At 41.3% G+C, this 27,020-nt stretch overlaps 1 protein-coding gene across 1 annotated transcript in view; it reads right to left on the bottom strand.

The window, feature by feature from the left end:
- Positions 1–18,726: 18,726 nt before the first annotated feature.
- The window catches only part of RPS6KA5 (ribosomal protein S6 kinase A5), a 173,607-nt gene continuing 165,313 nt past the window's right edge, over positions 18,727–27,020 (bottom strand). The window contains exons 15-17 of the mRNA XM_055304445.1: positions 23,684–23,843; positions 22,030–22,193; positions 18,727–20,584 (exon numbers count right to left, since the gene is read on the bottom strand). Of these exons, the coding sequence (XP_055160420.1) occupies positions 20,345–20,584; positions 22,030–22,193; positions 23,684–23,843 (564 nt within the window). The 3' untranslated portion in view covers positions 18,727–20,344. The remainder of the gene's footprint in view (positions 20,585–22,029; positions 22,194–23,683; positions 23,844–27,020) is intronic.

Here is a 27,020-nt window from a genome sequence, read left to right as displayed (position 1 = left end):
CACGACCTGAGCTGAAGGCAGACGCTCAACCACTGAGCCACCCAGGCGTCCCGCTACATGGTTTTAGTACAAGTGAACTTGAGTCATTCTTCTAAGACACAGAGTTACGGGATCCCTGGGTGGTGCAGTGGTTTGGCGCCTGCCTTTGGCCCAGGGCGCGATCCTGGAGACCCGGGATCGAATCCCACATCGGGCTCCCGATGCGTGGAGCCTGCTTCTCCCTCTGCCTATGTCTCTGCCTCTCTCTCTCTGTGTGTGACTATCATAAATAAATAAAAATTAAAAAAAAGATTATTAAAGAACCACCACTATATAGTTATATATAGTGGTGGTTCTTTAAGAATCTTATTTAATTCGAAAATTATATATATATATAATATACATAAAATTATATATATAGTGGTGGTTCTTTAAGAATCTTATTTAATTCGAAAAAGAAAAAAAAACCACAAATCCAAATCAGGTATCAGGTGTTTGTACATCGACAGGTTTATTCTTTTCTTAAAGCTTGAACAAATACATCTTTACGCACTACAAAAAAGTTGGTAAAAAGTAAGCCCTTTGCTTTGTTAAAAATAAAACCCACACACAAAACTTTCTGGCCGAACCCCCAGAGCAAGAAAACGTCACATTTCTACAATACACCCGGTTTTGGACACGTGTATGTTTTCCAGTCGATACAACTCACCCAGACCTGCCTGAACAAAGGGAAAACGAACTTGAAGACCATGAAGGGAAGAAAATAACATGCCTCTTATACGTGTTCAAGACAAGTACCTATGGAATTCTGAAAATCCTCAATAAATAGTTCATAGTATAAAAGTTCTCAGCTCCGTATTGTTTCCCTTTAATCGGTGGCAGTACCAGTTATCACTATAATAAAGCATTCAAAGAACATTAAAATAACTATGCATATTTACAGCAACAAAAGAAACACTTGTAACAGTTATCTCCTCCACATAAATCCCAGAAGAGGGAAAGTTCACGACAAATTAATACTTGACAATTCTAGCCCAGCTAGAATTAATTAATTTTTAAAAATCAACCATAAAATATTTTAAATATGGATTTCAAGAAAGCAGCTAAAATAAAAAAGAAAAGCTACTCCTTACTAAAGGCAGGAGGCATCAAGCAAAAAAAAAAAAAAAAAGGAAGAAGAAAAATGCTACTCTCTTTGGGGAGATTTAGTACTAGAGTAATGCTAATAAAAATAATAAAAGGTGGCATAAAAGGCAGATACAAAATAAAGTTGATCCTTAATGTGAGAATAATTTCATTTCTTGCATTGTAAGAAGGTCTTATGTTCTTCTCGAGAGACTTAGAAAAAAAGCCATGCATATAAAATTCTAATTACATGCCAGTTGAGTGACTTTGTCAAAGGTTTGCCCCAGAAGGGCTTTTTCAAAGAGGTTAAAAAGCCGTCCTAATTGCCATCCAAATTGACGTTTACAACCAACATATGACATCGTCTACTCCCAAAGCAAACCCTATCTAGAGACTTCACCTAAGAGCACTTTTTTGGTTCTTGCTTGAATAAAAAGGAATTTCCTATATTAGAAAACGGAGTAAGAGCGGGAGAGAAAGAGACAAGCTATGCCGGTCAAGGAACCTACTAAGCCACGGAACACGGAAACGGTCAAAAAAAGAAAAACACAAGAACGATCAAAAAAAGAAAAACACAAGCAAGTTTCTGCAAATAGACTCGGTGCCCTCCTGAAAGGCAAAGGCAGGTGAGTACTTGGTCCTAGGCCGGAAACCCCGGCAGGCAGCCTGGGGGAGGGAACCTAAGACCCTCCTCTCCTATTCAGGCCCCAGGAGGATTCGCTTCTGTGTCTCAGGCAACTAAGAGAGCTCAAAACACACAGGTTACAAACACACCTTCCAGACCAGCCCTTTGAAACCGGAAACAAGTTTTGGCCAGAGGCAACATGCACCCACCTGTCTCAAAAGAGATTTTAAGTGGGGCATTGAATACGGGTCTTTTATTTTAGAAACAAATCCACTCTGGTTGGCGATTCTTCTGCCCCAAAGGCCACCCTGGACGGCTACATAGCTGGTGCGACTGGACAGCAAGCAGACGTTGAAGACTGTCTAAAGTCATCTGGTGGCTATACACAGATAATCAGTGACAGGGGTTAGAAAGGTGGGAGAAAGCAGAAGGAATCCACAGTGAGAGAGAGAGGAAAGTGAAAACTAAAGGAAAAGGTATGAGTCAAGTGATTTACTTTATTGATGCAAATTTGGATGAGTTAGCAAAACTGAGGTACCTTCATTTTCCAAAGAGAAAGGGTAGACTTGAACATCAAGGCTGGACGATGCCCGCAAACCTGACCTGCTAAAGGAAAGTCAACAAACTGTCTCACATCCTTCCTACCATGCAGCTAGTTCCCCTGGAATGCCACGTATCCAGGAAATGTGCCCCTCAGAACGAAATACAGCCTCGGGGCATTGGGACACCCCACTCTACTCTGGAGTCCCATAGCTTCCTCTTCCTCTGAGCTCCCCAATGCCACTTTCCAGGCATTTCCTGAAAAGAATGGCTTCTGGTTTTGAAGGACCTTTAAATGAGAGATTGTAGTCAATCCAGTTGCCACATAAGACAAGAATGAGTCATGATTTCAGTCTATTTTAAAAATGAACAACTCTTGGGGTGCCTGGCTTGTTTGGCTTGTGGAGCACGTGACTCCAGGTTTTGGGGTTGTGAGTTCGAGCCCCTGGTTGGGTATAGAGATTACTTAAATAAACTTAAAAAAAAATAAACAAACAGCCCTTCCTTTCTTGCTACCATAAATGCTAAATGGAAGAAGGTACATATAAAAGGGGAAAATGGAAGAAGGTACATATAAAAAGGGAAGAGCCCTGGTGGCTCAGAGGATTAGTGCCACCTTCAGACCAGGGCCTGATCCTGGAGACCTGGGACTGAGTCCTGCATCGGGCTCCTTGCATGGAGCCTGCTTCTCCCTCCGCCTGTGTCTCTGTGTCTCTGCCTCTCTCTCTCTCTCTCTGCGCATCTCTCATAAATAAATAAATAAAATCTTTAAAGAAAAATAAAATAAAATAAATAGGGAAGAGAATATTTTCAAATTATCTATTAAGAAAATGGCAAAAACCAGCAATCAATGGGAGAAACTACGAAAAGAAACCCAGAAAATATTACAAACCTAGGCCTTTTAAAAAGATGGTATTCCATTAAAAATTAAAAATGTTTGCATGTTCTAATGTAACGACTACTTCCAAGTTTTAGGAAATTCTTGAACAAAATGTACACAGCCACAGCCAACAAGCAGGAAAGCAGCCTACTCCCTGTCCCAGAGTCCTCAGCAAGACCAGCACCCCCTGGTGATGGCACCAGAAGGAACCTTGCCTCCGGTAGGAAACCGCACAGGGCGAGCTCTAAGATTCTAGATGTGCTAAAAATCCTGCTATGACTACGGTTTGGTCTGATCCACTATGGAGTAGCTCCAATAAGATACACAAAGTTGGTTCAAATAACAAGACCTTCTACAAATGAGCTGAGGGCAATGGCAGACCTTAAACTCACACTCAGAACCATAATACACATTGTAAATGTTTACTATTTGATGGCTGAAAATATTAAAAATCTATTTAATTTTAAACCTACCTATTCTCAAGTTCTATTTCAAAATTACCAGTTGACATTCACTACACAGAACCAGGCAAAGATACTTCTACAATTACGTTGGCTGTATAACAGTCAGTCTTCATTATTAAACAATGGCAACATCAATATTCTGGCCATCTTTAGGATCAAGGCACCTTGCAGGTTTTTTCCCCCTCTTCTTTACCTGACCCTTCAGTATGCAGATGAGGCAGGGAAGGGCAGGTACAGTTATTCCCATTTCACAGCTGAAGAAATGGAGGCGGAGGGAGGCTGAGTGATTCGCTCAGATTCACCAAGTCTGTGGCCAGTCTGGAAATGTAGGACCACCTACCTCCCTGCCTCCTTCCATAAAATCAACAGCAATACTCGTGAGAAGTGTCACACACAGTACTTGTTACTCTTCAATGACAGCCAAGGGTTCAGGGAAGACAGAGGAATCATGTGAGCATTCCTTTCCTTCCTTCCTTCCTTCCTTCCTTCCTTCCTTCCTTCCTTCCTTCCTAACATTTTCTTTGAGAGGACAAATGTGTTTTTCCTAAGATGCTGATACATGCAATTGTTAAAAACAGAGTGCCAAGAAGCAGAGCTGGGGCACGGGCCACACCAGACCTGAATGGCAGGCTCTGGTTCTCACCAGGGGCTTGCTGCACTAGAGGTCACTTTGCCTCTAACATCACCATACAGTATCCTCCAGCATCTCAGGGGTCTTCTGAATACAAGAGAGCTAATTTAATAATACATTTGTTGATATAAAGAAATAAATAGTATTTATTCACTAATGGTCCTAGAATAGAGAAAGAGAGCATCAGGCCTAAGCAATCCATTGACAAAAAAGTTAAGAATGGCAATTTCATCTAAAAATGTTCCTCAAGTCTGTGGTTCATAAGCAAATAATTAATTTCCAAAGATGCAAATATTGGAAATTAATTTCCAAAGGAGCCAATATGTATGTATTAGTCCAATCACAGGAAACCCACCCAAGGAAAGATCTGATTCGAAAACACTTTCCATGTAAAGTTGAATGCATACGTGCATGCTAGGAGTATGGGTGGAATCTGATGCTGCTGTGGCATATTGCTAATTTACAGTTTGCCATGTGAGAGGCATACATGCAACTTTTATCTTCTCTGTGTTAAAAATATTTATCTTGAAACAAAAATCAGTTCCAGTCACACTCTTATCAGGGAGGAAGATTAATAAGATTGCAAAGTGATCCCAATGAAAAACAGTCCAGTGTTAGCCCAAAGTGAAAAATATGCTTGACATTCTATACATAAGAATTTACTACAAACAAACAAACAAAAAAGAATTTGCTGTGAATACTTTCCTTACCTTGCCTATCTCCCAACATAAGCTTTGAAAAATTCCTCTAAATGCCACAACTATATAAGGAACATATATAGTTTCATGATAGTTTCTGCTGTAGAAACTTCTTAGGGTACCACCCTCCACCGCCCTAAAAAAACAAACAAAAAACCCCAAAGCAACTAGACAAAAAATTTAAAGATCCAAAACCTAGCAGAAAGAGTTGACTAATCACACTAAAATTTCCCATTAAATAGCTTAGCAACAGTGAAGTAGATTATAAAAAAGTATCACATTTATGTCTAGATGAAGTCAACCAAGTAAATAAAGTGCGTTCTTTACTTCAACTTTAAAACACAAATGCCAACTCGTCATGGATGCTTTAAATACACAGCATTTAGCATTCTGAAGTCTTTGCATTAAATCAAAAGTCTAACCATCCTTAACTCTACATCAAAATAATCCTGGAACTCTGGAATGTTACAGCCATATTAATTCTTCAGGAGACCAATCTGGTGTTCCTGGTTTGAACTACTTTGAGAGCAAGCAAGCAGGAGGTGGGGTGGGTGGGGGGAGATGGGGAAGGGGAGGGTCAAGCAGACCCCGCTCTGAGCGGAGCCCCATATGGGGCTCCATCTCATCCTGAGTCATGACCTGAGCTGAAATCAAGACTCAATGCTGGGTGGGAGCCACCCAGAGGCCCAGGTAGCTTCCATTTAAAAGGAAACTAAAACAGCTATCTCACCCCCTTTGGTTGGTTGACCATTCATTCCAGAGAGTATTCTGATACATGCAGGGATCGAAGCAGGACAGACAGATCACCTTAAGTAATTATGATGCAATTATGGAAATTTGACATTTACTAATCAGTCCCTCAATACGCTATACCTTAAAACAAAACCTTTTGTCTGCTAACATTTGAAAAACTTAACATGAAACCAGTATAGAAACTGATGAAAAGAAAAAGCCTCCATGGAAACGAACTAGGGGTGGTGGAAGGGGAGGTGGGCAGGGGGTGGGGGTGACTGGGTGACGGGCACTGAGAGGAGCACGTGATGGGATGAGCACTGGGTGTTATTCTATATGTTGGCAAATTGAACAACAATAAAAAATAAATTTATTTAAAAAAAAAGAAAAAGCCTCCATAATGAAGACTGTACATTAAGCGTAATAGCCACAAATACTTCTTAAGTTTCATAACATACACAGGGCACAGAGAAGCCAGTTTAAACCCTAATTAGAATTTCTAAACACTCGAGTTTTCCATGGGATGTATCATTAGATACATCATTAGAACAAGTCTTCTGAATTTTTAGGGAAGTAGGGTTTGATTATTCTGACTTTAGAAAGCTAACACTAGGCTCAAAAGCAAGGACACTGAAATGAAAAAGTCAGAATACTCTGACAGCAGACTTTACTTCCATATCTAGAAGATTTATCAGAATTAGGGCGCCTGGCTGGTTTGGCTGGTGGAGTATGTGACTCTCCATCTCGTGGTTCTGAGTTTGAGCCCGACACTGGATGTGGAGATTACTTAAAAACAAAATCTTAAAAAAAAAAATCTTTCTTAAAATATTTAGAGTAAGGCATACCAAAAATGTACAAGCTAGTCTAAGTATTGTGTTGTATCATTGGTGTAACGGAATATATGTTTTGAAACAAGAATGGACTGGGAAGATAAATATTTGTTTGTAGTATTATTTTACTGAGTAATTCTAAAAAATCTTTTTTTTTTTAAGATTTTATTTTTATAATCTACACCCAACATGGGTTTTGAACTTACAACCCTGAGATCCAAAGTCACATGCTCCACTGACTGAGCCAGCCAGGTGCCCCTTTAAGAAAGAATTTTCAATAGCTAGACTTTAGACCGTAAAAGTCTAAGAAGTCATTGAAAAATACCTTCAAAACATTTACCATTCAAAATGCATAAAAAGTACTGTTTTAGTGTGTTACAACATATATTCTCCACACAAATAATTTAGGTGAAATAATTTGCAGTTTGAAACAACTTTATTTACATTTGCTATGAAAGCATTTTGAAAATTTCAAAGTCTACTTTTCCTCAATAGAGTTCATCGCTGGCCAGAAACAAAAGCAAAGTTTTCAGTGATGTCTCAGTCGGTGAATAAAAAAATTTGTAAGTTCCCTCTCACACTGAAAACACTTCTATTTTTAATGAGTATAAATTAATTATCGAGGATAAAGATATTTTAACCCTATACAGTGGAGTTAAGAGAAACAAGTATAGCCTCCTACTCCTTAGTAAGATGGCAAGCTCATGCTGGTACGACTCTGGTGTTCCGATGGTACTATGTTTGAGAAAAAGACAACTTCTCCAAATGATTTCATGAATAAATAAAATAATATTTCAGTCAACTGCACACATGAACCAGCTTCTGAAAGTTAATATTGGTAAGATAAGAAAGATTTGAGAAAAGTATTCATCAAAAAGTATACCCAGCATTTGGGTGTACATGGCCTGGTGATCTCATGAGGATAAAGAAGCCAAAAGCAAGAGATTAACCTTTAGAACAGAGATAAAAGTAATGATAAACTAAATGAGACCATCATTAAAACATATAGAACTTTGATATCTACCCAGGTATTACCCCACATTGGGAAAAATATGATCCAGAGGAGGTGCCCTCTCTGTTAGGCTGCAATTTTGGTGTTATCTGCAAGAAACCAATTCACTTTGTCCCCCAGAACTTAATTTCTGTTTGTAAGTGAAGACTTTCTAACCATAATATTAATTATGCCTTAGAGTTGCTGCCAAATAAATGACAGTGGGGATGGTATTCTCAGAATAGCAAGGTGTTAGAACTGACTCCATCAAAATAACTCTGTTTTCTAGCTGGTAGTTCGTGTGTGTGTGTGTGACTTCTGAAAGATTAGGATAATGATCACATAACATTTTAAATGTACAATTCAGTGGGTTTTAGTACATTTACAATGTTGTACGACCATTACCCTATTTAATTCCAGAACATCTTCATCGCCCCAAAACATCACCTATATGCATCACTTACATCATGCATTAGAAGTCAGTCCCCATTTTTCCTTCCCAACAACCTCTGGAAACCTCATCTATTTTCCATCTCTACAGATATGCCATAATGTCCATATGTCCATAATATGGACATCTCATATACATGAACTTATACAATAAATGGCCTTTGGTGTCTGGCTTTGTCTATTTTAACTAGTAGTTCTTTTTTTTTTTTAAGATTTTATCTATTTATTCATGAGAGACAGAGAGAGAGAGAGGCAGAGACAGGCCGAGGGAGCAGCAGGCTCCATGCAGGGAGCCCGATGCGGGACTCCATCTCGGGTCTCCAGGATCACGCCTTGGACTGAAGGCGGCGCTAAACCGTTGAGCCACCTGGGCTGCCCTTAACTCGTAGTTCTTTATCAATTCTGGAAGGGTTGGAATTCCAAGGACACCAAACCATAAGCACTCAAGATTCTTGATCCATCCTCATGAGTGTACTGTAGCTTCCACAGAGCTTCTATATAGGATGTTCTAGTTCTTCGACTGCCTTTTGATCACATGGAAATGGATTAAAATGGGAACTACAAATTATCATTCCCCAGAATATGTGAAGTGTCTAAAATGGGAAAGAGTAACAAAGAACAGAGGAGTAAAATTCTTGATTTGACCACAGTGTCTTAAGAGAAACATGTGCTCCGGTTCTATTTTTCTCTTGGTACCAGTGACATTCAAGCTATTCTGGAAGCCTAGGAAAACCGAGCCTTTTTTTTTTTTTTTTTTTTTTTTTTTTAGTATCTCAAAACACTTAATAAGTGCTTTGTAGCATGTGAAATGTTTTCTAAAAACTGAAGTTAAAATGAGAAGCCACAAGTAGGCTGATTAGATCTCATGTTGATGCTCACAGAAAGATTTGCTCTCAGAACTAACATTTGCTTTCCATAAATCAGTTCTTGGAGTTTTAACTCAAATTGCCATATACTTCTGCTCCAAAGTAAGTCTTTCATGTGTTTGTCTTGTCTGAATGATGTAGAAACTCATAGAGAGGGAATTAAGCATAATGCCTTAGCTTTCAAAAGGTGGCCTAGTATTGATGTGAACTGTGAACTGGGTTAATCTTGGCACAACTTTTTAAAGTCTAAAAATATTTGTATAAAATAGGAAGGTGCTGTCATCCTAAAGGTCTTGAGCTCAGTCTGTCTCTCATTCACCCACACATAAGAAAAAGCATTTAAATAGTACAAACATGACACAGAAACCCTCTAGTGGCCAGTCCTTCTATGAAATAAGAGGCTCTAATTATCAAAGTGGCAGGAATCTTTTATACTACTGTATTACTTGCATCTAGAACATTATCTGGCTTGTAGGAGTTTAAAAAGTGTGGGTGAAAGAACAAAATAAACTGGGTGTCCTCCTATGTGAACCCATGACAATCAAGTTATCATTGCAAGAAGCCACTGTGGGGAAATGACTTTGGTGATTATAAGTGATTACCTCCACATTCCTGCTTTTGGCCACAATAGAGTCGCTTGTAATCAGAACTAACATTCCCCCTAAAAACAACCATGAAAGCTAATAAAATATGTAGCATCAAGGAGCAAGCCCATACAGAAGCCCTAAGGAGCCCTGAGGCTCACTGGTGTGAGCCCCACATTCATTCTGACTTCTTGGAAGGCACTGTAAATTCATGGCACACAGAAATGCATTCCAAGTGGAAAGCAGCAATCCTACTTGGTCAAAGAAACAAAGTTAGAGTCTGGGCTGCTAAAGCAGTTAGGACGTGAAGGACAAAATCCCAGAGAGGAGGAAACCACAGGGAAGTGAGCCAGAAATGCTGCTACTTTATTTCCTTGAGGAGTTGGCCATCCCTAAATCAAGTGCATGAGGTGAGGCCTCCAGAAACCCAGCAAGAAGCAGCAGCTATGAAGCTGGAGAGCAGAGCTTTTAGTAGCTTTTGGTGCAGGAGTAATGGCAAAAACTGAAACCAGCCCTTACCAAGTCTGAAGTCAAAACTCAAGGGGGTCATGGTAATCTGCCTATATTCCACCTACCAATCAGAAGAAAGCGTTACCATCTTAGAGGGGGAGAACGCCATGCAGAGCCTCTATAATCTTAAATACACAATGTATAGTATTCAGCCAAACTTATGAGGGATCCTAGAAAACAGGACAAAATGGCTGAAAACCAAAAGAAAAAAATATATGAACAACAGAAACAACCAATAGGGAGTAATTCAGACATTGGATTTATCAGAAAAGAACTTCAGAATTCCTTGGATTAATATATTCAAGAACAGAGAGGAAAAGATTGAGAATTTTGGCAGAGACCTGCAATCTATAAAAAAAATCTGAATATTTCAGATCTGAAAATACAATATATGAAATCAAGATTAAAATTCATTAGATCTAGCAGAACAGAGGATAAATGAACTGGAAGACAGATCAGTAAAAATGACACAGATTGAAAAACAGGGAAGAAAAACACAGAGTGTAAGATACATACGGAACATGGTGGAAGGTTTGGAAGAATCCTAGTAAAGAGGAGAGAGACAATAGATTGGAAAAGTTATTTGAAGAATGACTGGTTAAGAATTGCCAAAATTAAGGAAGAACATCAACCAAAAGGTCAAACCATTTACTATCCTTAGGAAAGGTAAAGAAACCACACATAGGTGTATCACAGTCAAACTGTCAAAAATCAAAGGGAAAGACAGGATCTTCAAAGTGACTAGAAACACATATGATTCTCAAAGGAGTAACAGTTAAGATTGATGGCTGGCTTTTCCACAGAACTTACAGAATGGAACGACATCTTGAAAGCACCAAAACCAGAAGTACATACTCAGCAAAAATATCCTTCAAAAATAAAGGCAACAATGAATCATACACTCTGAGTGAGCAATAGTTTATGTGAATTTTATCTCAATAAAGCTGTTATAAAAGGAAATAAAGGCAGAAGAAGGTTTCAAAATTCAAAAACTAGGGAAATCATTGACAGCAGATCTGGCACTAAAATAAATACTAAAGAGAGTTCTTCAGGGGCACCTGGGGGGCTCAGTCAGTTAAGCATCTGCTTTCAGCTCAGGTCATGATCCTGGGGTCCTGAGATTGAGCCCCACATTGGGCTTCTTGCTCAGTGGGGAGTCTGCTTCTCCCCCTGTCCCTACTCCTTGCTCGTGCTCCGTCTCTCAAATAAATAACTTTTTTGTTTTTGTTTTTTGTTTTTTTTAGAAAGAGAGAGTTCTCCAGGTAAAAGGAAAATAACCCCAGACAGAAGTAAGGAAAGGCAGGATGAAATAAAAAAAAAATCAGAAAGGGTAAATATGTGAATAAACAAAACTGAATACTGATTTTTAAAAATAGATAATGGTAGTAATAGTAATAATAAAACAGTGAGTAGTAAAGTTTAAAACATATATAGACTATAGCGGTAAAACACATGACAGAAATACACAAGGAATGAAGAGGTAAATAGATTTACACTGTGAAAAAATTCTTACATTGTTGGGAAGTGGTAATGTACCAACTTCAGGTAGATTGTGGTAAGTCAAAGATGCATGTTGTAAGTTTACTGCTAAATGAATTTTAAAAATCTCTAATACACTAATGTGGTAGAAAAAAAATGTGTAATAGTGAGTACTTGGTTTAATCAAAAAAAGGCAGAAAAGGAAAAATAGAGGAGCAAAGAGGGAATGGGATGAATGGAAAACGAACTGTGGGACCAGTAATCAACAATCACATTAAGTATAAATGGACTAGATATTCCAAATAAAAGACAATTCAAAAATCTTAGGCTAATACTAACACACTGAATACGGATATATAAAAAAGAATAACACACCATGACCAAATGGGGTTTATTCCAGGAATGCAACGCTTGAAAATAATTAGTGTAATTAATCACTATGTGAGAACAAAAGAGAAAAATCACATGATCATCTCAATAGAGGTAGAAAAAGCATTTAATGAAAAGTAGGAATAAAAAACCTTAATTTGGCCAGTGGAATCTCTTAAATTTACAGCAAATATCATATTGAATGGTAAAATACTAAATTCTTATTTTGAGTTCAGTAATAAGTCAAAGAAGTTTGTTGTCACTGCTTCTGTTCAACTTTTTGCTAGAAGCTCAAGTCAGCTCCGTATGTGAAAAAAAAAAGAAAAATTGGAAGGAGAGAAATGAAGCTATCATTATTTATAAAATATATGAATGTATACATTAAAAATACAAAAGACTCTACAGAATTTGCATAATTAAAGTGAATTTAGTAAGGTTGCTAGATGCAAAGGCAGAATAAAAAAACAATTATATAAAAAAAAACAATTATCAGGGCACCTGGGTGGTGCAGTTGGTTAAGTGTCCAACTTTTGACTTCAGCTCAGGTCATGATCTCATGGTTGTGAGATTGAGCCCCGCATCTGGCTCCATGCTCAGCATGGAGTTTGCTTGAGATTCTCCCTCTCCCTCTGCCCTCCCCATGTTTGCACACTCTCTTGCTCTCAAAATAAATATATAAAATCTAAAAAATGTAATTTCTACATATTAACAAAAATGTAAACATCAAAAATCTAAAAATAACCGGCACATGTAAATTTTAAAAACTTGCTGAAGCAAATTAAAGAAGAGCTAAATAAACAGAGACATATACCATGTCTATGGATTACAAAACTCAAAATTGAGGAGATATAAATTCACCTGAAATTGATCTCTATATTTAATGCCATATCAATTGAATCCTAATAGATAACCTCCCCAAGGAAACGGACAACCTTTTTCTAAAATGTATGTGGAAATGCAAAAGGTTAAGAGTAGCCAAGACTATCCGGAAGAAAATCAAAGTTCGAGATCTTATATTACCAGATGGGAAAACTATAAAAGTTACAGCTGCAATGCACTGAGATTTTCAAGACACTGTGCTAGGTCAAGTGAACACTTTGACTACCACCTCATACCATATAAATTATCAGCACTAGATGGATCACAGTTCTAATGTGGATGGTAAAATAATAAAGCTTTTAGAAGAATAATCATCTTAGGGAAAGATTTATGAAACAGGATACAAAGATCATTAACCATAAAAAACCAGTATATTGAACTTCACAAAATTTAGAACTTTCTGTTATCGAAAGACAGCAATTGAAAAGCAAAAAAAGCAAACCAAAGAGACGAGATTTATAACAATATATCAGACAAAAGAAAAACAAAACCCTCGTATCAGGACGCCTGCGTGGCTCAGTGGTTGGGCGCTGCCTTCGGCTCAGGTCATGATCCTGGGATCCAGGATCAAGTCCCACATTGGGCTCCCTGTGAGGAGCCTGCTTCTCCCTCTGCCTTTCTCTATGTGTCTAATGAATAAATAAATAAATCTTTTAAAAAACCCTCCTATCAATAAAATACAAAGATCCCCTGCAAATCAATAGGAAGAAGACAGACAACCTAAAAGATATAAACTGGTTAAGTGACTTGAATAGGCACTCAACAAGTGAGACTACCCAAGTGGCTAATAAAGATATAAAAGGGTGTTCTACTCACCATTTCTCAGAAAAATGCACATTAAAACCACAATAGAATACACACTTGCCAGAACGCCTAAAACCACAATGAAATACGCACTTGATAGAATGGCTAAAACTAAAAAGGCTGATGGTACAAGGACTGATGAGGATGTAGAGCAACTGGAACTCTCACACATCATTGGTGGGAATGTGAATCGGTACAACTGCTGTCGAAAACTATTGGGCCTATCTTTTAACCTGAATATACATCTGGTCGGTGAGTTTCACTCTTATGTATATAAACCTGAGAGAAATGAATGCACATATCCACCAACAGTTATGTCCAGGGATGCTCATGGCAGCCCTAGGCGTAAACGCTAAAAGTTATAAACAACCCAAATGTCCATCAACCGTAGAGCGGATAAATAAATTGGGATATACTCACCTGATGGAAGAAAATACAGTAATGATAAAAAGGCACACTATTGCTATTGCTGCCTGCGACAACGTAGATGAATTTCACGGACACAATGATCTCAAATAAAACCAGACACAAGAGGACTAGACACTAATGCCATTTACAGTAAGAGCAAGAACAGGCCAATAAATCCATGAAGATGGTCAGAACGGTGGGTAAGCCTGAGTATGGGTCAGGAGCCTCCTCTTGGTCTAGGTGATGGCTTTAAGGGTGTCATACATGCACAGACATTCTCTGACCTCCCTACTTAAGATCTGAGCACCTTCTATGCTATACTGCATTAATATTCTTAAAGAATCTGATCACTACCCACACGTAGTCTTGGTGCTCCATTTGAACTGGTCTCTTTGGCCACAGAACATCAATGGTCTGGACAGAAGGCAGTAGAAGAAGTCTGGGGAGGGAGCAGGGAAAGCGAGGAGAAAGCAACCACATGGGCCTCCTACAAAAACACATAAACCACCTTACAAAGCCTGTGCAGACATGTTATATAAGTTCTGCTAACCACCCAGCAGACAAAAGTATTAAAGGACATTTATGTATCTGGCTACTAAAATAGCATTTTTATTAAGTAGCCCTCTTCATGTTCCTGTCAACTATTTGCATCTCAGATGTAGGGCTGCTCACTCTCAAGCAGTGTCATTTCCTGATTCCTACATACTTTCCATCCCCCAATGCTCCCTTCTCTGCCCCAATCAAGTATTCCTCCGGTCTTAGTTACGATCTATAAATGTCAGTCAACACGTGGATATGCTAAGAAGCACTGAGGGAAATATCAGCGTGGGGAGACATTACGGTGTGCGGTCGGACAACTGGAAAGCCAGAAGACAAAGCAAGAAATGGTACAATTGCTTCAGGCTGTGAAGACACCACAGATGGCCATGGGCGGACTGGCATTCTGCTGAACTGTGGTGGGACTATACTTTTCCTCTTAATCATTCACACAGAAGAAAAAGTTTTTCTATATTCCATTTACTTTCTAGGAAGACAAATTCCTGTCTTTCCGTAAAGCTGAGGAAGAGCGTACAGAGCTACATGGTTTACTGCAGCTTAGATTGTTTTCAGCAAGTGTGCAATTCCACACCCCAGGATACCTACCGTCTTAGACAAAAGTATACCCGCTGTACGTTAAAATGCCAGTCTTTCAAAAATTCTTGAGTATGTATAAATGTGGTTTCCTCTTCCTCTTTCTGAAAATTCACGCGGTAAAGTTCTCAGGAATATTTTTCAAAACTTTAGCCCTAAAGCATTAGCTTCATGTGTATTGCCTTTTATTTCCCTTCTTATTCATTAAAATAAGAATTATTGTACATTTAATGTCTCCTTCTACTGGTATTTATAACTTTAGCAAATAGGCTAGCACTATAGTACCTAAAATAAACTGTTATGAATGATTGAATGTCTATGCAGCTAGCAAGTCTTTCATGAGGATAATTGTCACACATCCTTTCAACACAACAGTGCACATTTTCCATGACCAGCCTCTTAGAATGTTAAAAATAAAACTGCAGTTAAGAATGTCAAGTTGGTTAGCCTAACTGGATTTTTAAACAAAGAAAACAAGAGAAAAAATGATTTCCCTAACTATCTGCAATTGGAAATGGCAGAAAAATAAATTTATAGTGTGTATTCTGTTCGTACTTAAATTTCCTTTTCTAAGTCATGATGTTTTTTGTTCTTTATTTTCTTCTTCTTTCTTAGTATAGGGCTTTTTTTTTTTTTTTTTTGAGAGAGAGAGAAAGAGAGAAAATGTGTTAGTGGAGGGGGCAGGGTAGAGGGAGAGAACCTCAAGCAGACTCCCCGATCAGTGCAGAGCCCTGATCTCATGACCCTCACAGGGCTTGATCTCATGACCCTGAGATCATGACCTGTCAAAAACCAAGAGTTAGAAGTTCAACTGACTGTGCCACTCAGACGCCTCTCTTAGTACAGGGCTTTAAAACATCCATGAAAATATTAAAAACTCCTTCTTCATATGGGAAGGAACAAGAATGAAACTGGAATTTGTTTTAGTGAAGAGACAAATGTTATGAAACCATACAAATTAAAAGCAAAAGAAAAGAATAATGGAAATGACACAAGGCTGAGTAGTATCCCAGGTGCCTGTGCTCCGGATAAGTTGCTGTAGTAAACACCAACTTGACCTACCTGAAGCCCTCAACTCCTTATCACCGAAGCAGCACCCCAACTAGAAAAATATCACAAAACGTCCTTCCACCCATCCCCACAGAAATATGCTAGAGTGAAGCCTGATGAGTAACTACCCAGAATCCTATCTTTTATCCAAGTCTTCTAGACACAAAATATCAAGCTTTTTACCATGTGGTTGGGAAGTCATCATGGAAGGAAAATGGCTGGCAGTCAACAGGACCTATTTTGCACGACTGCAAAGAAGCCAAGACAGATGGAACTGGGAGATACTTCAGTTTCACACTCCTTTCCTGTCTACTAGTGGGAAAATGTAAACCACTGGCACCTGCTTCATTCACGAATTCATGAATGAGGAGGCGGACAAGCACCTGGAGGACGGACTTCATGTACTGAGTTACCTGAGAGTGAGGTGGCCAAAGAGCAGGGCTCAGAAGCGCTATCTTGAAGGCTCAAAAGAAAGAAATGCTGGAGATGGGAAGTGAAATGGAGCTAACCATGTGTTCTTGTTAGGATAGAGAATACCGCCCCCTTGAAAAGACACCTTGTACTCATACACTCGATTTAAAGAACTGCTCTCAAGAAAAATATTCTCCCCAAAGAACGTCACACTTGGAAGTCCCATAATCAGATGGCAAATAAAACCTCAAAGTTGGTGTAGGAACTCCCTTTGGGCATATGAGACTTTTAAATATTTATTTCTGCATACTTCTTCTGTTGTCTTACGATTACCTGCCCTTTGAGTTTTGGAATGACTTGCACTTAAATTCAAAATTTCGTTAGAATCTGTTACATTCCTTTTAGTGCCGGGCAATGGTGTCAAATGCAGATGGGCATTCATGTAGGGGATCCAACTGGTCTTAGGCCAGCAGTGAGGTGTCACGGAGTAGGACATTTGAGGGGCCAAAGGTCAGGTAATCATAATATACGTCATTATGTTACAATACTTCATCTATAAGACAATCGCGTTTTACAGTGTACGTGGCATATCTGAATTTAACTTCCTTATTTCGATCTTAAAGAATATTTCAAATGTGATAAAACGAACACCCAAATCCTATTCTTATGACTGGTCATGGGGAGAAGACTCAAAGTAATCAGGTGGTCAGACACACAGTGCCAGTAATTTAGAGACTCACCATTTTGAGGTGCTCTGATCTTCAAATATGACAATAACAGAGTTTGGTATGGGAGAAAGGTGAACAAGGAGACAAGCAAGTGTTATCCTTTTATGAAGTACTTGAGGACACACTTTTAAAAAAAAGTAAAGTGAGATACAAAAGAAATTCCCTCACTAAAAAAAATAGTACTGTTATCCTCATAGGCTTCCTTAAAATAACTTACCTTCTATTTTACATGTAGCCTTTACATAGTTATTTAAGAAATCGGTCACAATATAAACATAACAAAGCGTTTTTTCAATGGGTAAATGAATCCGCAACTCTGACACCAACAAACAGGTTGAAATTAACTCCAGGCGGCTTGATTTTCGCTTCATGGACTTGCTGTTTTATAGGAGCTGGGAAGAATGAATGAATTTTAAAATAGCTAATTTAACTCAGTCAGCCACAGGACCTGGCACAGGAAGTAGAAGAAACTGGTCTTTCAAAATGTATTTCTTTTTTTACCTGCTTGACTTTCAATCAGCCCTACAGAGTCAAAGAATGTATGAATCAGGATTTATGATGGTCTGAAACTACATGCAAATAAAATCAATCAGCCAAAAAAAGGGGAGGGGTGATTTGGCCTCATCTCCAAAATTAGTATCATAAAGTATCATACACGATTGAGCGTATGTATTTGGTTTTCTTTAGATCTGCTTCTGTTTTACTCCTAATATTAAGAAAGAGTCCTTTCCTTGAAAATCTTCATATGAAGTAGTTTTTTGTTTACTTCCGAGATGATGCAGTGAAAGCTTCACGAATTTCCAAGTGTAAGTCTCCAGCCAACTAGCAGCGTGCACACTGTCTCAGTGCTGCAGACCCATGGCACAGGGGCCTCTCTGGAATTTGCAAGTAGCCTGAGGATGAAGATGTTTGACAAGGGGGCACAGATCCGGGTGGTTTTTGAGGTTCTTTCAAATGCCCACTATAGGTCATTCAGGGAGCCTCACTGTGATGGGTTAGCTGTCTCTTTCCTTTCTCCTCTTACTCTGCCTTTTTTTTTTTTTTTTTTTTTTGACCCATCCATTTTCTGTTGGGTCCTTCACTGAGAGTAAATGAAAAGAAAAGCCCTCAATTTCATTACCTGGGAGTCAGTGACATCATCAATTCTTAGAGTATACTGACTATTTTTCTGGATCATTTTCCATTAGCAGCAAAGCCCCTTTGGTTTATACTTGACAACTTAGTATTTTCTACTAGGAATGCACAGTTTAAAAAATGACCCAAAGAGCTAACTCACACCTTTCCAAATCTATTCAATATAATTGTAGGTATAAATGGACATTTTCTTGGTTATTATAGCGCTGAGCCTGATGGAATCACGTTCTGTGAATTTGCTATAGGTTGGTAATAATTTACGTAGAGATTTCCCAGCGTTACCAGGAAGAAAGACAAGATAGCTAGGAGCACAAAACTTTCACTGACTCATGAGAATTATGGAGCCATCTGGGCCACTGAAATATATAAAGAGTTATTTCCAATAACCATTGTGGACAAAAATGTGAACAAAATAATACGATATTTTGAAAATATTTTAATATTTGCAATTTGCCTGTGCTATTAATATATACATTGATTTAGTAATAAATATACTACTATTACATAGAGCGCAATATTTTTAGTATTCACAACTGGTTGAAATTAATGCTGCTATTATCTCAAGAAAGGAATAAATAAATATCATGCCCAAATTCCAAACCAATGCTCAAGAGGTTACCATTAACAAAAATTATAAAATAAACAGGTAGGGCATTATCTTTTTAAGCATGATTCTTGTAAACATAGCAAAGATCACTTTTCTCAGTCCTGACATTTCATGTGATGGCTTTAAAAGAAAATACAACATAAAATCCTATCACTTCTTTTTTTGCATAGGGAGTGAATTAATTGTATTCAAAAATGCAGCAATCTTTCAATGAAATGTCTTCATCACATAGCACTTATTTTCTGTAGGAATTCAGAGCTTTGGAGCAATAAAAGTGCTCTGCATAAGTTTATAAAATATGCTTTCTGGATTTAAAATTTAACAGAAAAATTTCAAGACAAGTCATAGTCATGATTCTAAAATATTATGTACATAATATCCGACTACAGGAGGGCACGCCTCCCTGTAGCACAACACAGTGTACAAATGTGAAGCACAGTGTTTCATAGAATTTCCCTTTAGATTTTCTTCGCATCGGTGCCTAACTGGCTAATGATATGCCCATTCCACTTGTGCAAACAAAGTAGAAACAGGGACGTGAGGACAAATTTAAAGTGGATAATGGAAAAACTGGCAAAAATGCAGTACATATGCTTTAAACAGTGCACTTTATAAAACAGTTTGCTTTATCCATATTCTCTTATAAAGTGCAATATTACTTAAAACAGAGACATGTACCTTAAGATTTTGCAATAACCATTAAAACAAACTGCCAGGAAAGAGCAGTGCAAAATTAAAAACATACGTAGCTTAGCATGCATCTTAGATGGATCCCAAATAACAGAGCATGGGACCTTAAGTTCCTGCACTTTTTTGTTTTTGCTTTTGTTTTTTTGTTTTTACTTTTTAGAAAAAGATTAATAACAGGTCACCATCACATGTAACCATAAAATAAAGACAATAAGTTAAAATCCTCTCTCAAGAAGTAAGTGTACGCCACACATAAAATTCACTACAGATTCATTTTGAAAACCGTCAGGCCTTTTTCTCTGATAAATCCCTGTTGGAGGGGTGCAAATCTCTTAAAAACCCACGCTAGCCACAAGGCAAAGCGAAAAGTGTCACCATCACAGTACAAGGGACTCTTGCTGGCAAATGTCTGGAAAACCTGCGACCGACTCAGTAAGCAGCTCACACCTAAGCAGTCCCTAGTTAGATCTGGGGACAGACCCTCTGCTCTTTCCAGAACAGTCCTGTTGGCGTCGTGCTAGGCCACTAACCAGTATAACAGGGTGCTCTATTCACAGTAACATTCTCTGTCCAGTGCTTTGGGATGAGGGTAACATACTGGGTTTTCCTGAAAAAACTCCCTAAGAAGCAGATTCCAAAGAAGACCAACTGGACAGGATTTTAAAAGCGTGAGAGGTGACCTTGGGCACACTGAGGGCCCTGGCGGGGTGGGGCGGGGTGGTCAGCGGTGACCTCCCCCGGCCCGCTGCTCAGTCTGAGAACTGGAAGAGTGCGTCGGGGGTGCTGGCGTCGGCAGGGTGGCTGGGCTGCAGGGTCTTGGTGGGCGTGGTCTTGCCGTGGGAGTGGGACGAGGATGAGTGAGAGCTCTCGCTGGAGCTGCTGCGTGTCTCCGTGCTGGTGCTGGTCTTCTTCATCTTCCTCCTCTTTGCCAGAGGGGCCTTATCGACGTTTTGAAGGCAAAAGCCCTCTCTCTTGTATTTGTTAAAGGCCTAGGGGAGAGAGAAAGGGAACCCCCGTGAAGGGAGAGGGACGGTGGTTTTCCTGGCAGCTGTGACTTCCTGCAGATAACCTGCTGTGGCCACACGGCTCTGGAACCAAGTCCCCAAGACCACCGTGTGCAAACCTGCTGGCAGGGTACAGGGCTCATGGGAAGAGGGGGTTCTTGTTAAACCACACCAGCCGGGCCGTTCAGGACTCAGGGTTCTCATAAATCTTTTGAAGTGCTACTATAGTGCTATTGAAGTACTTCAATAGTGCTACTTTTCAATAAAGACCACTAACCTCTCAACCCCCATTACTTTTACTAGTTCTGTGTCTCAGATATAACATTCTGACCATGGGGGCACCCGGGTGGCTCAGCGGTGGAGCGTCTGCCTTTGGTTCAGGTCGTGATCCCGGGGTCCTGGGATCGAGTCCCACATCAGGCTCCCCGCAGACAGTCTGCTTCTCCCTCTGCCTGTGTCTCTGCCTCTCTCTTTCTGTGTCTCTCATGAATAAATACAATCTCTTTTTTTTAAAAAAAAAAAGTAAAATAAAATAAGATTCTGACCACAAAATGCCCACACAGAGCACACTGGATCCTCCTCTCCACTTCCAGGCCGGGGTACTTGGGGTGTATCTGGAGTACTTCATCTACACAGAGAGGGTTAGCTCCACCCACCTCGGCCTTGCTTTCTCCTCACAGTTGCCTGTGCCCACTTCTCTTTGCCTCAAGTTTGGGTGTCACCAGGGTTATTCTTCACGGCTTAGCATCACATGTCACCAGGGAAGATGGGGATACAAACTCTAAGAGTTAATCCCTTCACACCTCAACGCATCCTAGTTCATTAATTTTTAATCCATTTCTGCAGCTGAAGAAGAAACGCCATTCCTATTCCTCTCTTGAGCTAATCCCTTCAGAGGTAATTTATTTCTCCCTGATTCATCGATTCCTTATACAATTATCTTAAAGTATTTGCATCTGCTTGGCACAAATGCGCCTAATCTTACTCCCTATCCCTCACAGTCTCTAGGACAGGTTATGCACAAATGGTTGTTGAGTGAATGATGGACTTTCACACGTGCCTTAGTTCCTAATGTTTATTTACGGCTTTTAAAGAAAATTATTTAGCCTATTCGAGAGATAAAAGCTCCAATATAATGCATATTGTTTTCATTATCTACTGAAAATTTTCAACTCTTCAAATATCAAACTACTGTCTCATCTCACAAACTCATCCTGAATGTCAAGTATTTTGTGGGGTAGCAGTGACTCGGGTCCCCCACACACTTTCTGTTAATAAATGTGTTTATATCACAGAAGGATTTATAAAAACACACCTGGAAGAACACATTATTTTAAATATTCCACTAAGAGTGTGCCTTGGAGGTTACGGAGTAAATGCACTGATTCCTTTTCACACCCGCCCGACCTGTGTGGACCACAGGGCCTTACGTGGAAAGTTGCTTTCACACAGGTTTGCACAGCAGCTCCTGAAGATCCTAGAATGTCTGGAGTCATAAGAGGATTTGAGGACAGCTGGCTGCCATCTTGAAGCCATTCGTTGTATCTCAAGCCTGACATCTTAAGCCTTTTATTTGGATCAACTGTGAGAAGTCCTATGGGAATAATGAAGATGTTTTTATTTTATGATTTGTTTCAAACATCAATCTCAGGTAGCTTCATGTGACACAGTGATTTGGATAAGGCTTCAACCTCCCACAAAGGGAGTTACATTTTCATACATCTAAATCCCCTCGTAAATACTGAACCCAAATGACAAGGCCCACTGTAGGCCAACCGGCTTCTCAATCAGGAGGGAATCAGCACCCAACACATAGACTCCCAGTGGCCATGGGCAAGCTCTCTATGAACAGGGTGCCAGGTGCACTTTATTCCTGTATGCACACCATGCCCAAGTCAGTGAGTGCAGGAAGGCAACAGGGACACGGAGATAGAGACCCAACGAGGAGCTAGGAGGAGACGCAGACAAAACCCAACTCTGAAGGCATTGGGGGACAGTCCCCATGCACAGGGTGTGAGTGGCCCAAGGGGAGGCTCTGACTAGAGGGTGGGCACCCTGGAAGGCTTCCAGAACATGAGTCCTGGGGGATGAGTCCAAGCGGGCTCCATGAAGAGGGGTGCCCCAGGGATTACAGAGAGCAAGCTTGAAGTCATGCAGGAATGTGAGCGCAGGCACACGTGAAGAATTCAAAGGTAGAGCGAGGCTCACAGGAGGCCCGGGCAGCAGGGCCTGGAGGGCCCTAAAATTCCAGTGCTTGTCCACGGAGTCTGACCGGGGGCTAATGGGGCCTCTCTGAAGGATATTTAGCAGAGAGAGGCATAATCACCTCTGGGTATGAGGAAGGTCACTCTGCTGATTGGTAAGGGACAGGTGACATCAGGCAGTGAGAAAACGGAGACAGTGCCTGGGATCTGAGGAGAGAACCGATGGCGGCTGCATGAATGGGGCCGAGTGGGCAGTGAGGACTGTCGCTGGAGCAGGGACTGACGGGGGTGAGAACCGATGCTGGACCTGGGGACTGAGGGGGGTGAGGACCGATGATGGACCTGGGGACTGAGGGGGGTGAGGACTGACGTTGGACCCGGGGACTGAGGGAGGTGAGGACCAATGATGGACCTGGGGACTGAGGGGGGTGAAGACCAATGATGGACCTGGGGACTGAAGGAGATGAGGACCGACGCTGGACCTGGGGACTGAGGGGGGTGAGGACTGACACCAGACCTGACGACTGAGGTGGGTGAGGACCAACACTGGACCCAGGGACTGAGGGTGAGGATGTGGGGGGCAGACAGTGCCACCCAAGTGTCTGGCTGCCTGGCAGTGGAGAAGGGAGTGGGTGGAGGCATATTTGGTGGAAAGGACAGTAACACAGTGTCAGTTCATTTGGGCGGTGTTAGAGTGAGATCCTGTGGACTCCTCGGATGTGGACAAGATTCATATGGGACAGCGTTCCTAAGGCTCAGCAGAGTGACCTGGAAACCTTCTAGAACACATGTGAATTCCCTGAGCAACCAACAACCATAGATGAGCCGGTATGATTCCACTTCAGTCGCTACACGGTGTGAACTTTCATTAGAGTCTTACCTTGGATCAAATCTTTAGCTTCTTGGGATACATTCTTCCAGGCTTCTCCTTCAAAGGAGAAATCTCCCTTTTTAATTTTCTTCATGATTTCCACTGCACTGGTACACGTCAGACTTTTGTCGTGAGACTGGAAGGGAACTTGCCCTGACAACATCGTGTACTATGAAGGTGGAAAAAAAAGAAAGGGAAGAAAAGAGAATGTCTGCCAAAGTCATGGTCAAAGCCACGCTGGGAGCTTCACTACTCACTTCATCAACATAGTTTCCCGGCTCCTACAACCAGCATGCCGGGGTTGAGGAGGTCATGTAGACTTCTACCACTGAAGTGACCAACACATTTCAAGGCCTTGTGAAGAGGTCGGACAGCTTATTACATCAAAATTTAAAGAGCAAGAACCAAATAAGGATGTTCTTCAGAAAAGATAGTAGAAAATAGAGATAGCCGAACCCCTCAATAATTGTTTTTTTGTTTAGTTTTCTATTCAATACCACACCCCCTTTCCTTAGGAGATTAACTGTGGTTAAGAACTTCAAACATTTTTAAGTTAGGCCCTCCTGTTTTGATTGTAATTACCACTTTATTTCTCTCATCGTCGCGTTAAATATGATGAATTTGCTACAACCACCTGTTTTCACTGTAGCCATGTGTTTGAAAAATTTATGTTTGAGGTTTTTTGCCCTTTAAAAAGTCAACAGAAAAACTGAAAAAGCTAAGTGAGGCTTGTCTTTGCAGCAGAGACTGGATTTAAGCTTTAAACTTCTCCGAGAAGGTTTCCTCTCTGCTCCCTGAGAGACCCAGAGGCCACGGAGGGGTGAAGGCAGGGCGGCGGGGCGCAGACCACACAGATGCGCTGCACAGCGAGGAGACAGTGCTGGTATGGGTGGGAGCCAGCTCACCACAGCATCAGTCAGGAAGGGACAAGGAGGATGGTCTCCATTTCAAGCCCAGCCCTCAGGAGGTGACACACACCCACAGACAAGTCCCCGTGACCTAGGACTCTTGCCATTTCTCTTCCGGCCATGAGTCTGACGGGCAGGCTCACCCTCACAAAGGCAAGAGGGGGACGCTGCTTTTTTTTTGGGGGGGGGATGCTGCTCTTCTTACACACTGGATCCCAGAAAGGATGGAAGCTCCCAGACAGTATAATAAAAAGGACATCAATAGGGGGGAAAGCAAGAGAGAGGAGAGTAGTCAACAAACGCCGGGTGCGAAGGACGGAGCCCCAGACAGAGAGGAGAAGGAACCTGGACCCTCTGAGGTGACCAGACACCAGGAGGCTCTGGGCGGGAATTGGGACTCTCTGTACAAGAAAACCGTGCCCGAGAGAAAACCTCTGCTCCCCCAGATGGAGACGCCAAGGAGAAGAGACCGCAGTTACTGACGTGGAGCCACCTGACATGAAGATATTTGTTCTAAGGAGGGACAGGTGTGGACGCCTGAAGAACAATGACAAAACAGTTTAAGAAAATCCCAGAACCTCCCTGAGTCTGTTCTCCTCTGTCCTTTGCACATAGTGACGCTGGCACAGCCTACGTCTCTCCTCCCTCTTCAGACTTGGGTGCCAGCTTCCCGCCCCTGACCCGGCACCTCGACTGCCCGTCCGGCTCGGCCTTAAGGTCCCCGGGTTCCCACCCACGCTCCCCACCCACAGGCCCTAGGCCTCCCCGACTGTGCCCTAGATATTCTGTCTCCTCAGAAGGCCATTTTCTATCGAGCCGGCGAAGGCCCACCTACCCTGCCGTGTAGCCTTCCAGGATGTGTAACCAAGGCCTCCACCATCTGCCATCGTTACTCCAGAGAGAAGACACGTGGCAGAAGGGGAACATGAGCTTCTGAGTCACACAGACCTGGCTTCCCACCACTGCTTTTTCACTTACTAGCTTCTATTTTCTAGCTTTTTGGTTACCAGCTTGGGCAAATTAGTTAAGCTCCCTTAGACTATTTCTTCATCTTTACAATAAATGTAACAGGACTGAGCAACCCGTTGCACTTGGTAGGAGCAGCAGCCAGCTCAGTAGCATACCCAACTTCACTCTTTTTTCCTTCCTCCTCTTTCTCTAGTTGGAAGGCAGTAGGAACCCCATTCCTGATGGAAAGTGGGGGAATCAGAACAGCCAGTCATGCAACTTGAAAGCCCCTTCCTCAAAGTCCACTTTCCAGATCACTGCCGGCGCCAACTATCTTAGCCTGGTTCCCCCAAAGAGGAGAGTCTAAAGCAAGAGCTAACACACAATTACATTAAAGAGTGCAGTCCCTGAGGAGGAAGAATTGGGAACAGTGGATAGTGTACACACCAGAGGCACCGCAGGCCCTGGCTCAATGTAGTACAAGTCAATACCGTGCCTCATGGATAAGCACCCACTGATCTGGTCAACAGATTCTTCTTGACTTCTATCAATAGGAAAGATCGAAGCAGTAAGCCTTTGCATGGCAAGGATGGCATTCACTGTCTTGTCCAAGAGCTGTGTGAACTCTCCTGCTCTGCTGTAATATAGTCTGTTAGGACCTCGATCACCTTGGCATCTTCAGGAACCCCGTGCTGGGGTTCTGATGTCTCTGTGTTGACATCTTCATTGAGACACAGTGAGTAGGAACTGCAGTATCCTAGGTGCCTTCAAGCACACAGATGCCAGAGTGCAGTGGATAGACTGTACAAATATTCAGGAGACTGTCACATTGGTAAAGATTTTAGAGCTCCAGTGCTTAGGGACATAGAGACTTCCCCCCAAAAGACAAATGGCTGTATCTTGTACCACCAAGAAAGAGGCAGAAGACTCTTTGGATCTTGGTAACAGTATATATTGCTCTTCTTGAGAATACTGCTCTAATCCATTTATCAAGTGACTGAGAAGGCTACCAGGTTCAAGGGGGGCCCAGAGTAAAAAGGTTCTGCAGCAGGTCCTAGCTGCAGCACAAGTCGTCCTGCTACCTAGGCCATGGGATCTGGCTGACTCGACTGTGCTAGAGGTATCTGTGCAAGATAAGAATGCTGTGTGGAGTCTTTGGCAACTGCACGAGAAGTATTGCAGAGCAGACCTGAAGGATTCTGGGCTGGCATTCCTGCCTCCTGTGGCAGAGAACTGCCATCTGCAAAACAGCTCCTGGATGCTACTGGTTCCTAGTAGACCATGAGTGCCCACAGAAGGGACACCAAGAGCAGTGCATTGTGTGCTAGGATCAGCAGTTGTGCTCATTCACAGAGTCACAGCAGCAATTCAGTGTACTGTGGAGACGGCTCACTTGGAATCAGCCCCAGGAGGTCCAGAAGGCAGGAGTTAAGTTATATTCACCTATCTCTGTTGCATCAATACTTCTTCCTCAACTCAAGCCAATGGCC

The sequence above is a fragment of the Nyctereutes procyonoides genome, unplaced genomic scaffold, assembly GCF_905146905.1.
Source record: "Nyctereutes procyonoides isolate TBG_1078 unplaced genomic scaffold, NYPRO_anot_genome, whole genome shotgun sequence".
NCBI lineage: Eukaryota > Metazoa > Chordata > Mammalia > Carnivora > Canidae > Nyctereutes > Nyctereutes procyonoides.
The sequence above is the reverse complement of the archived record's forward strand: the minus strand, read 5'-3'. Positions and strand labels throughout refer to the sequence as shown.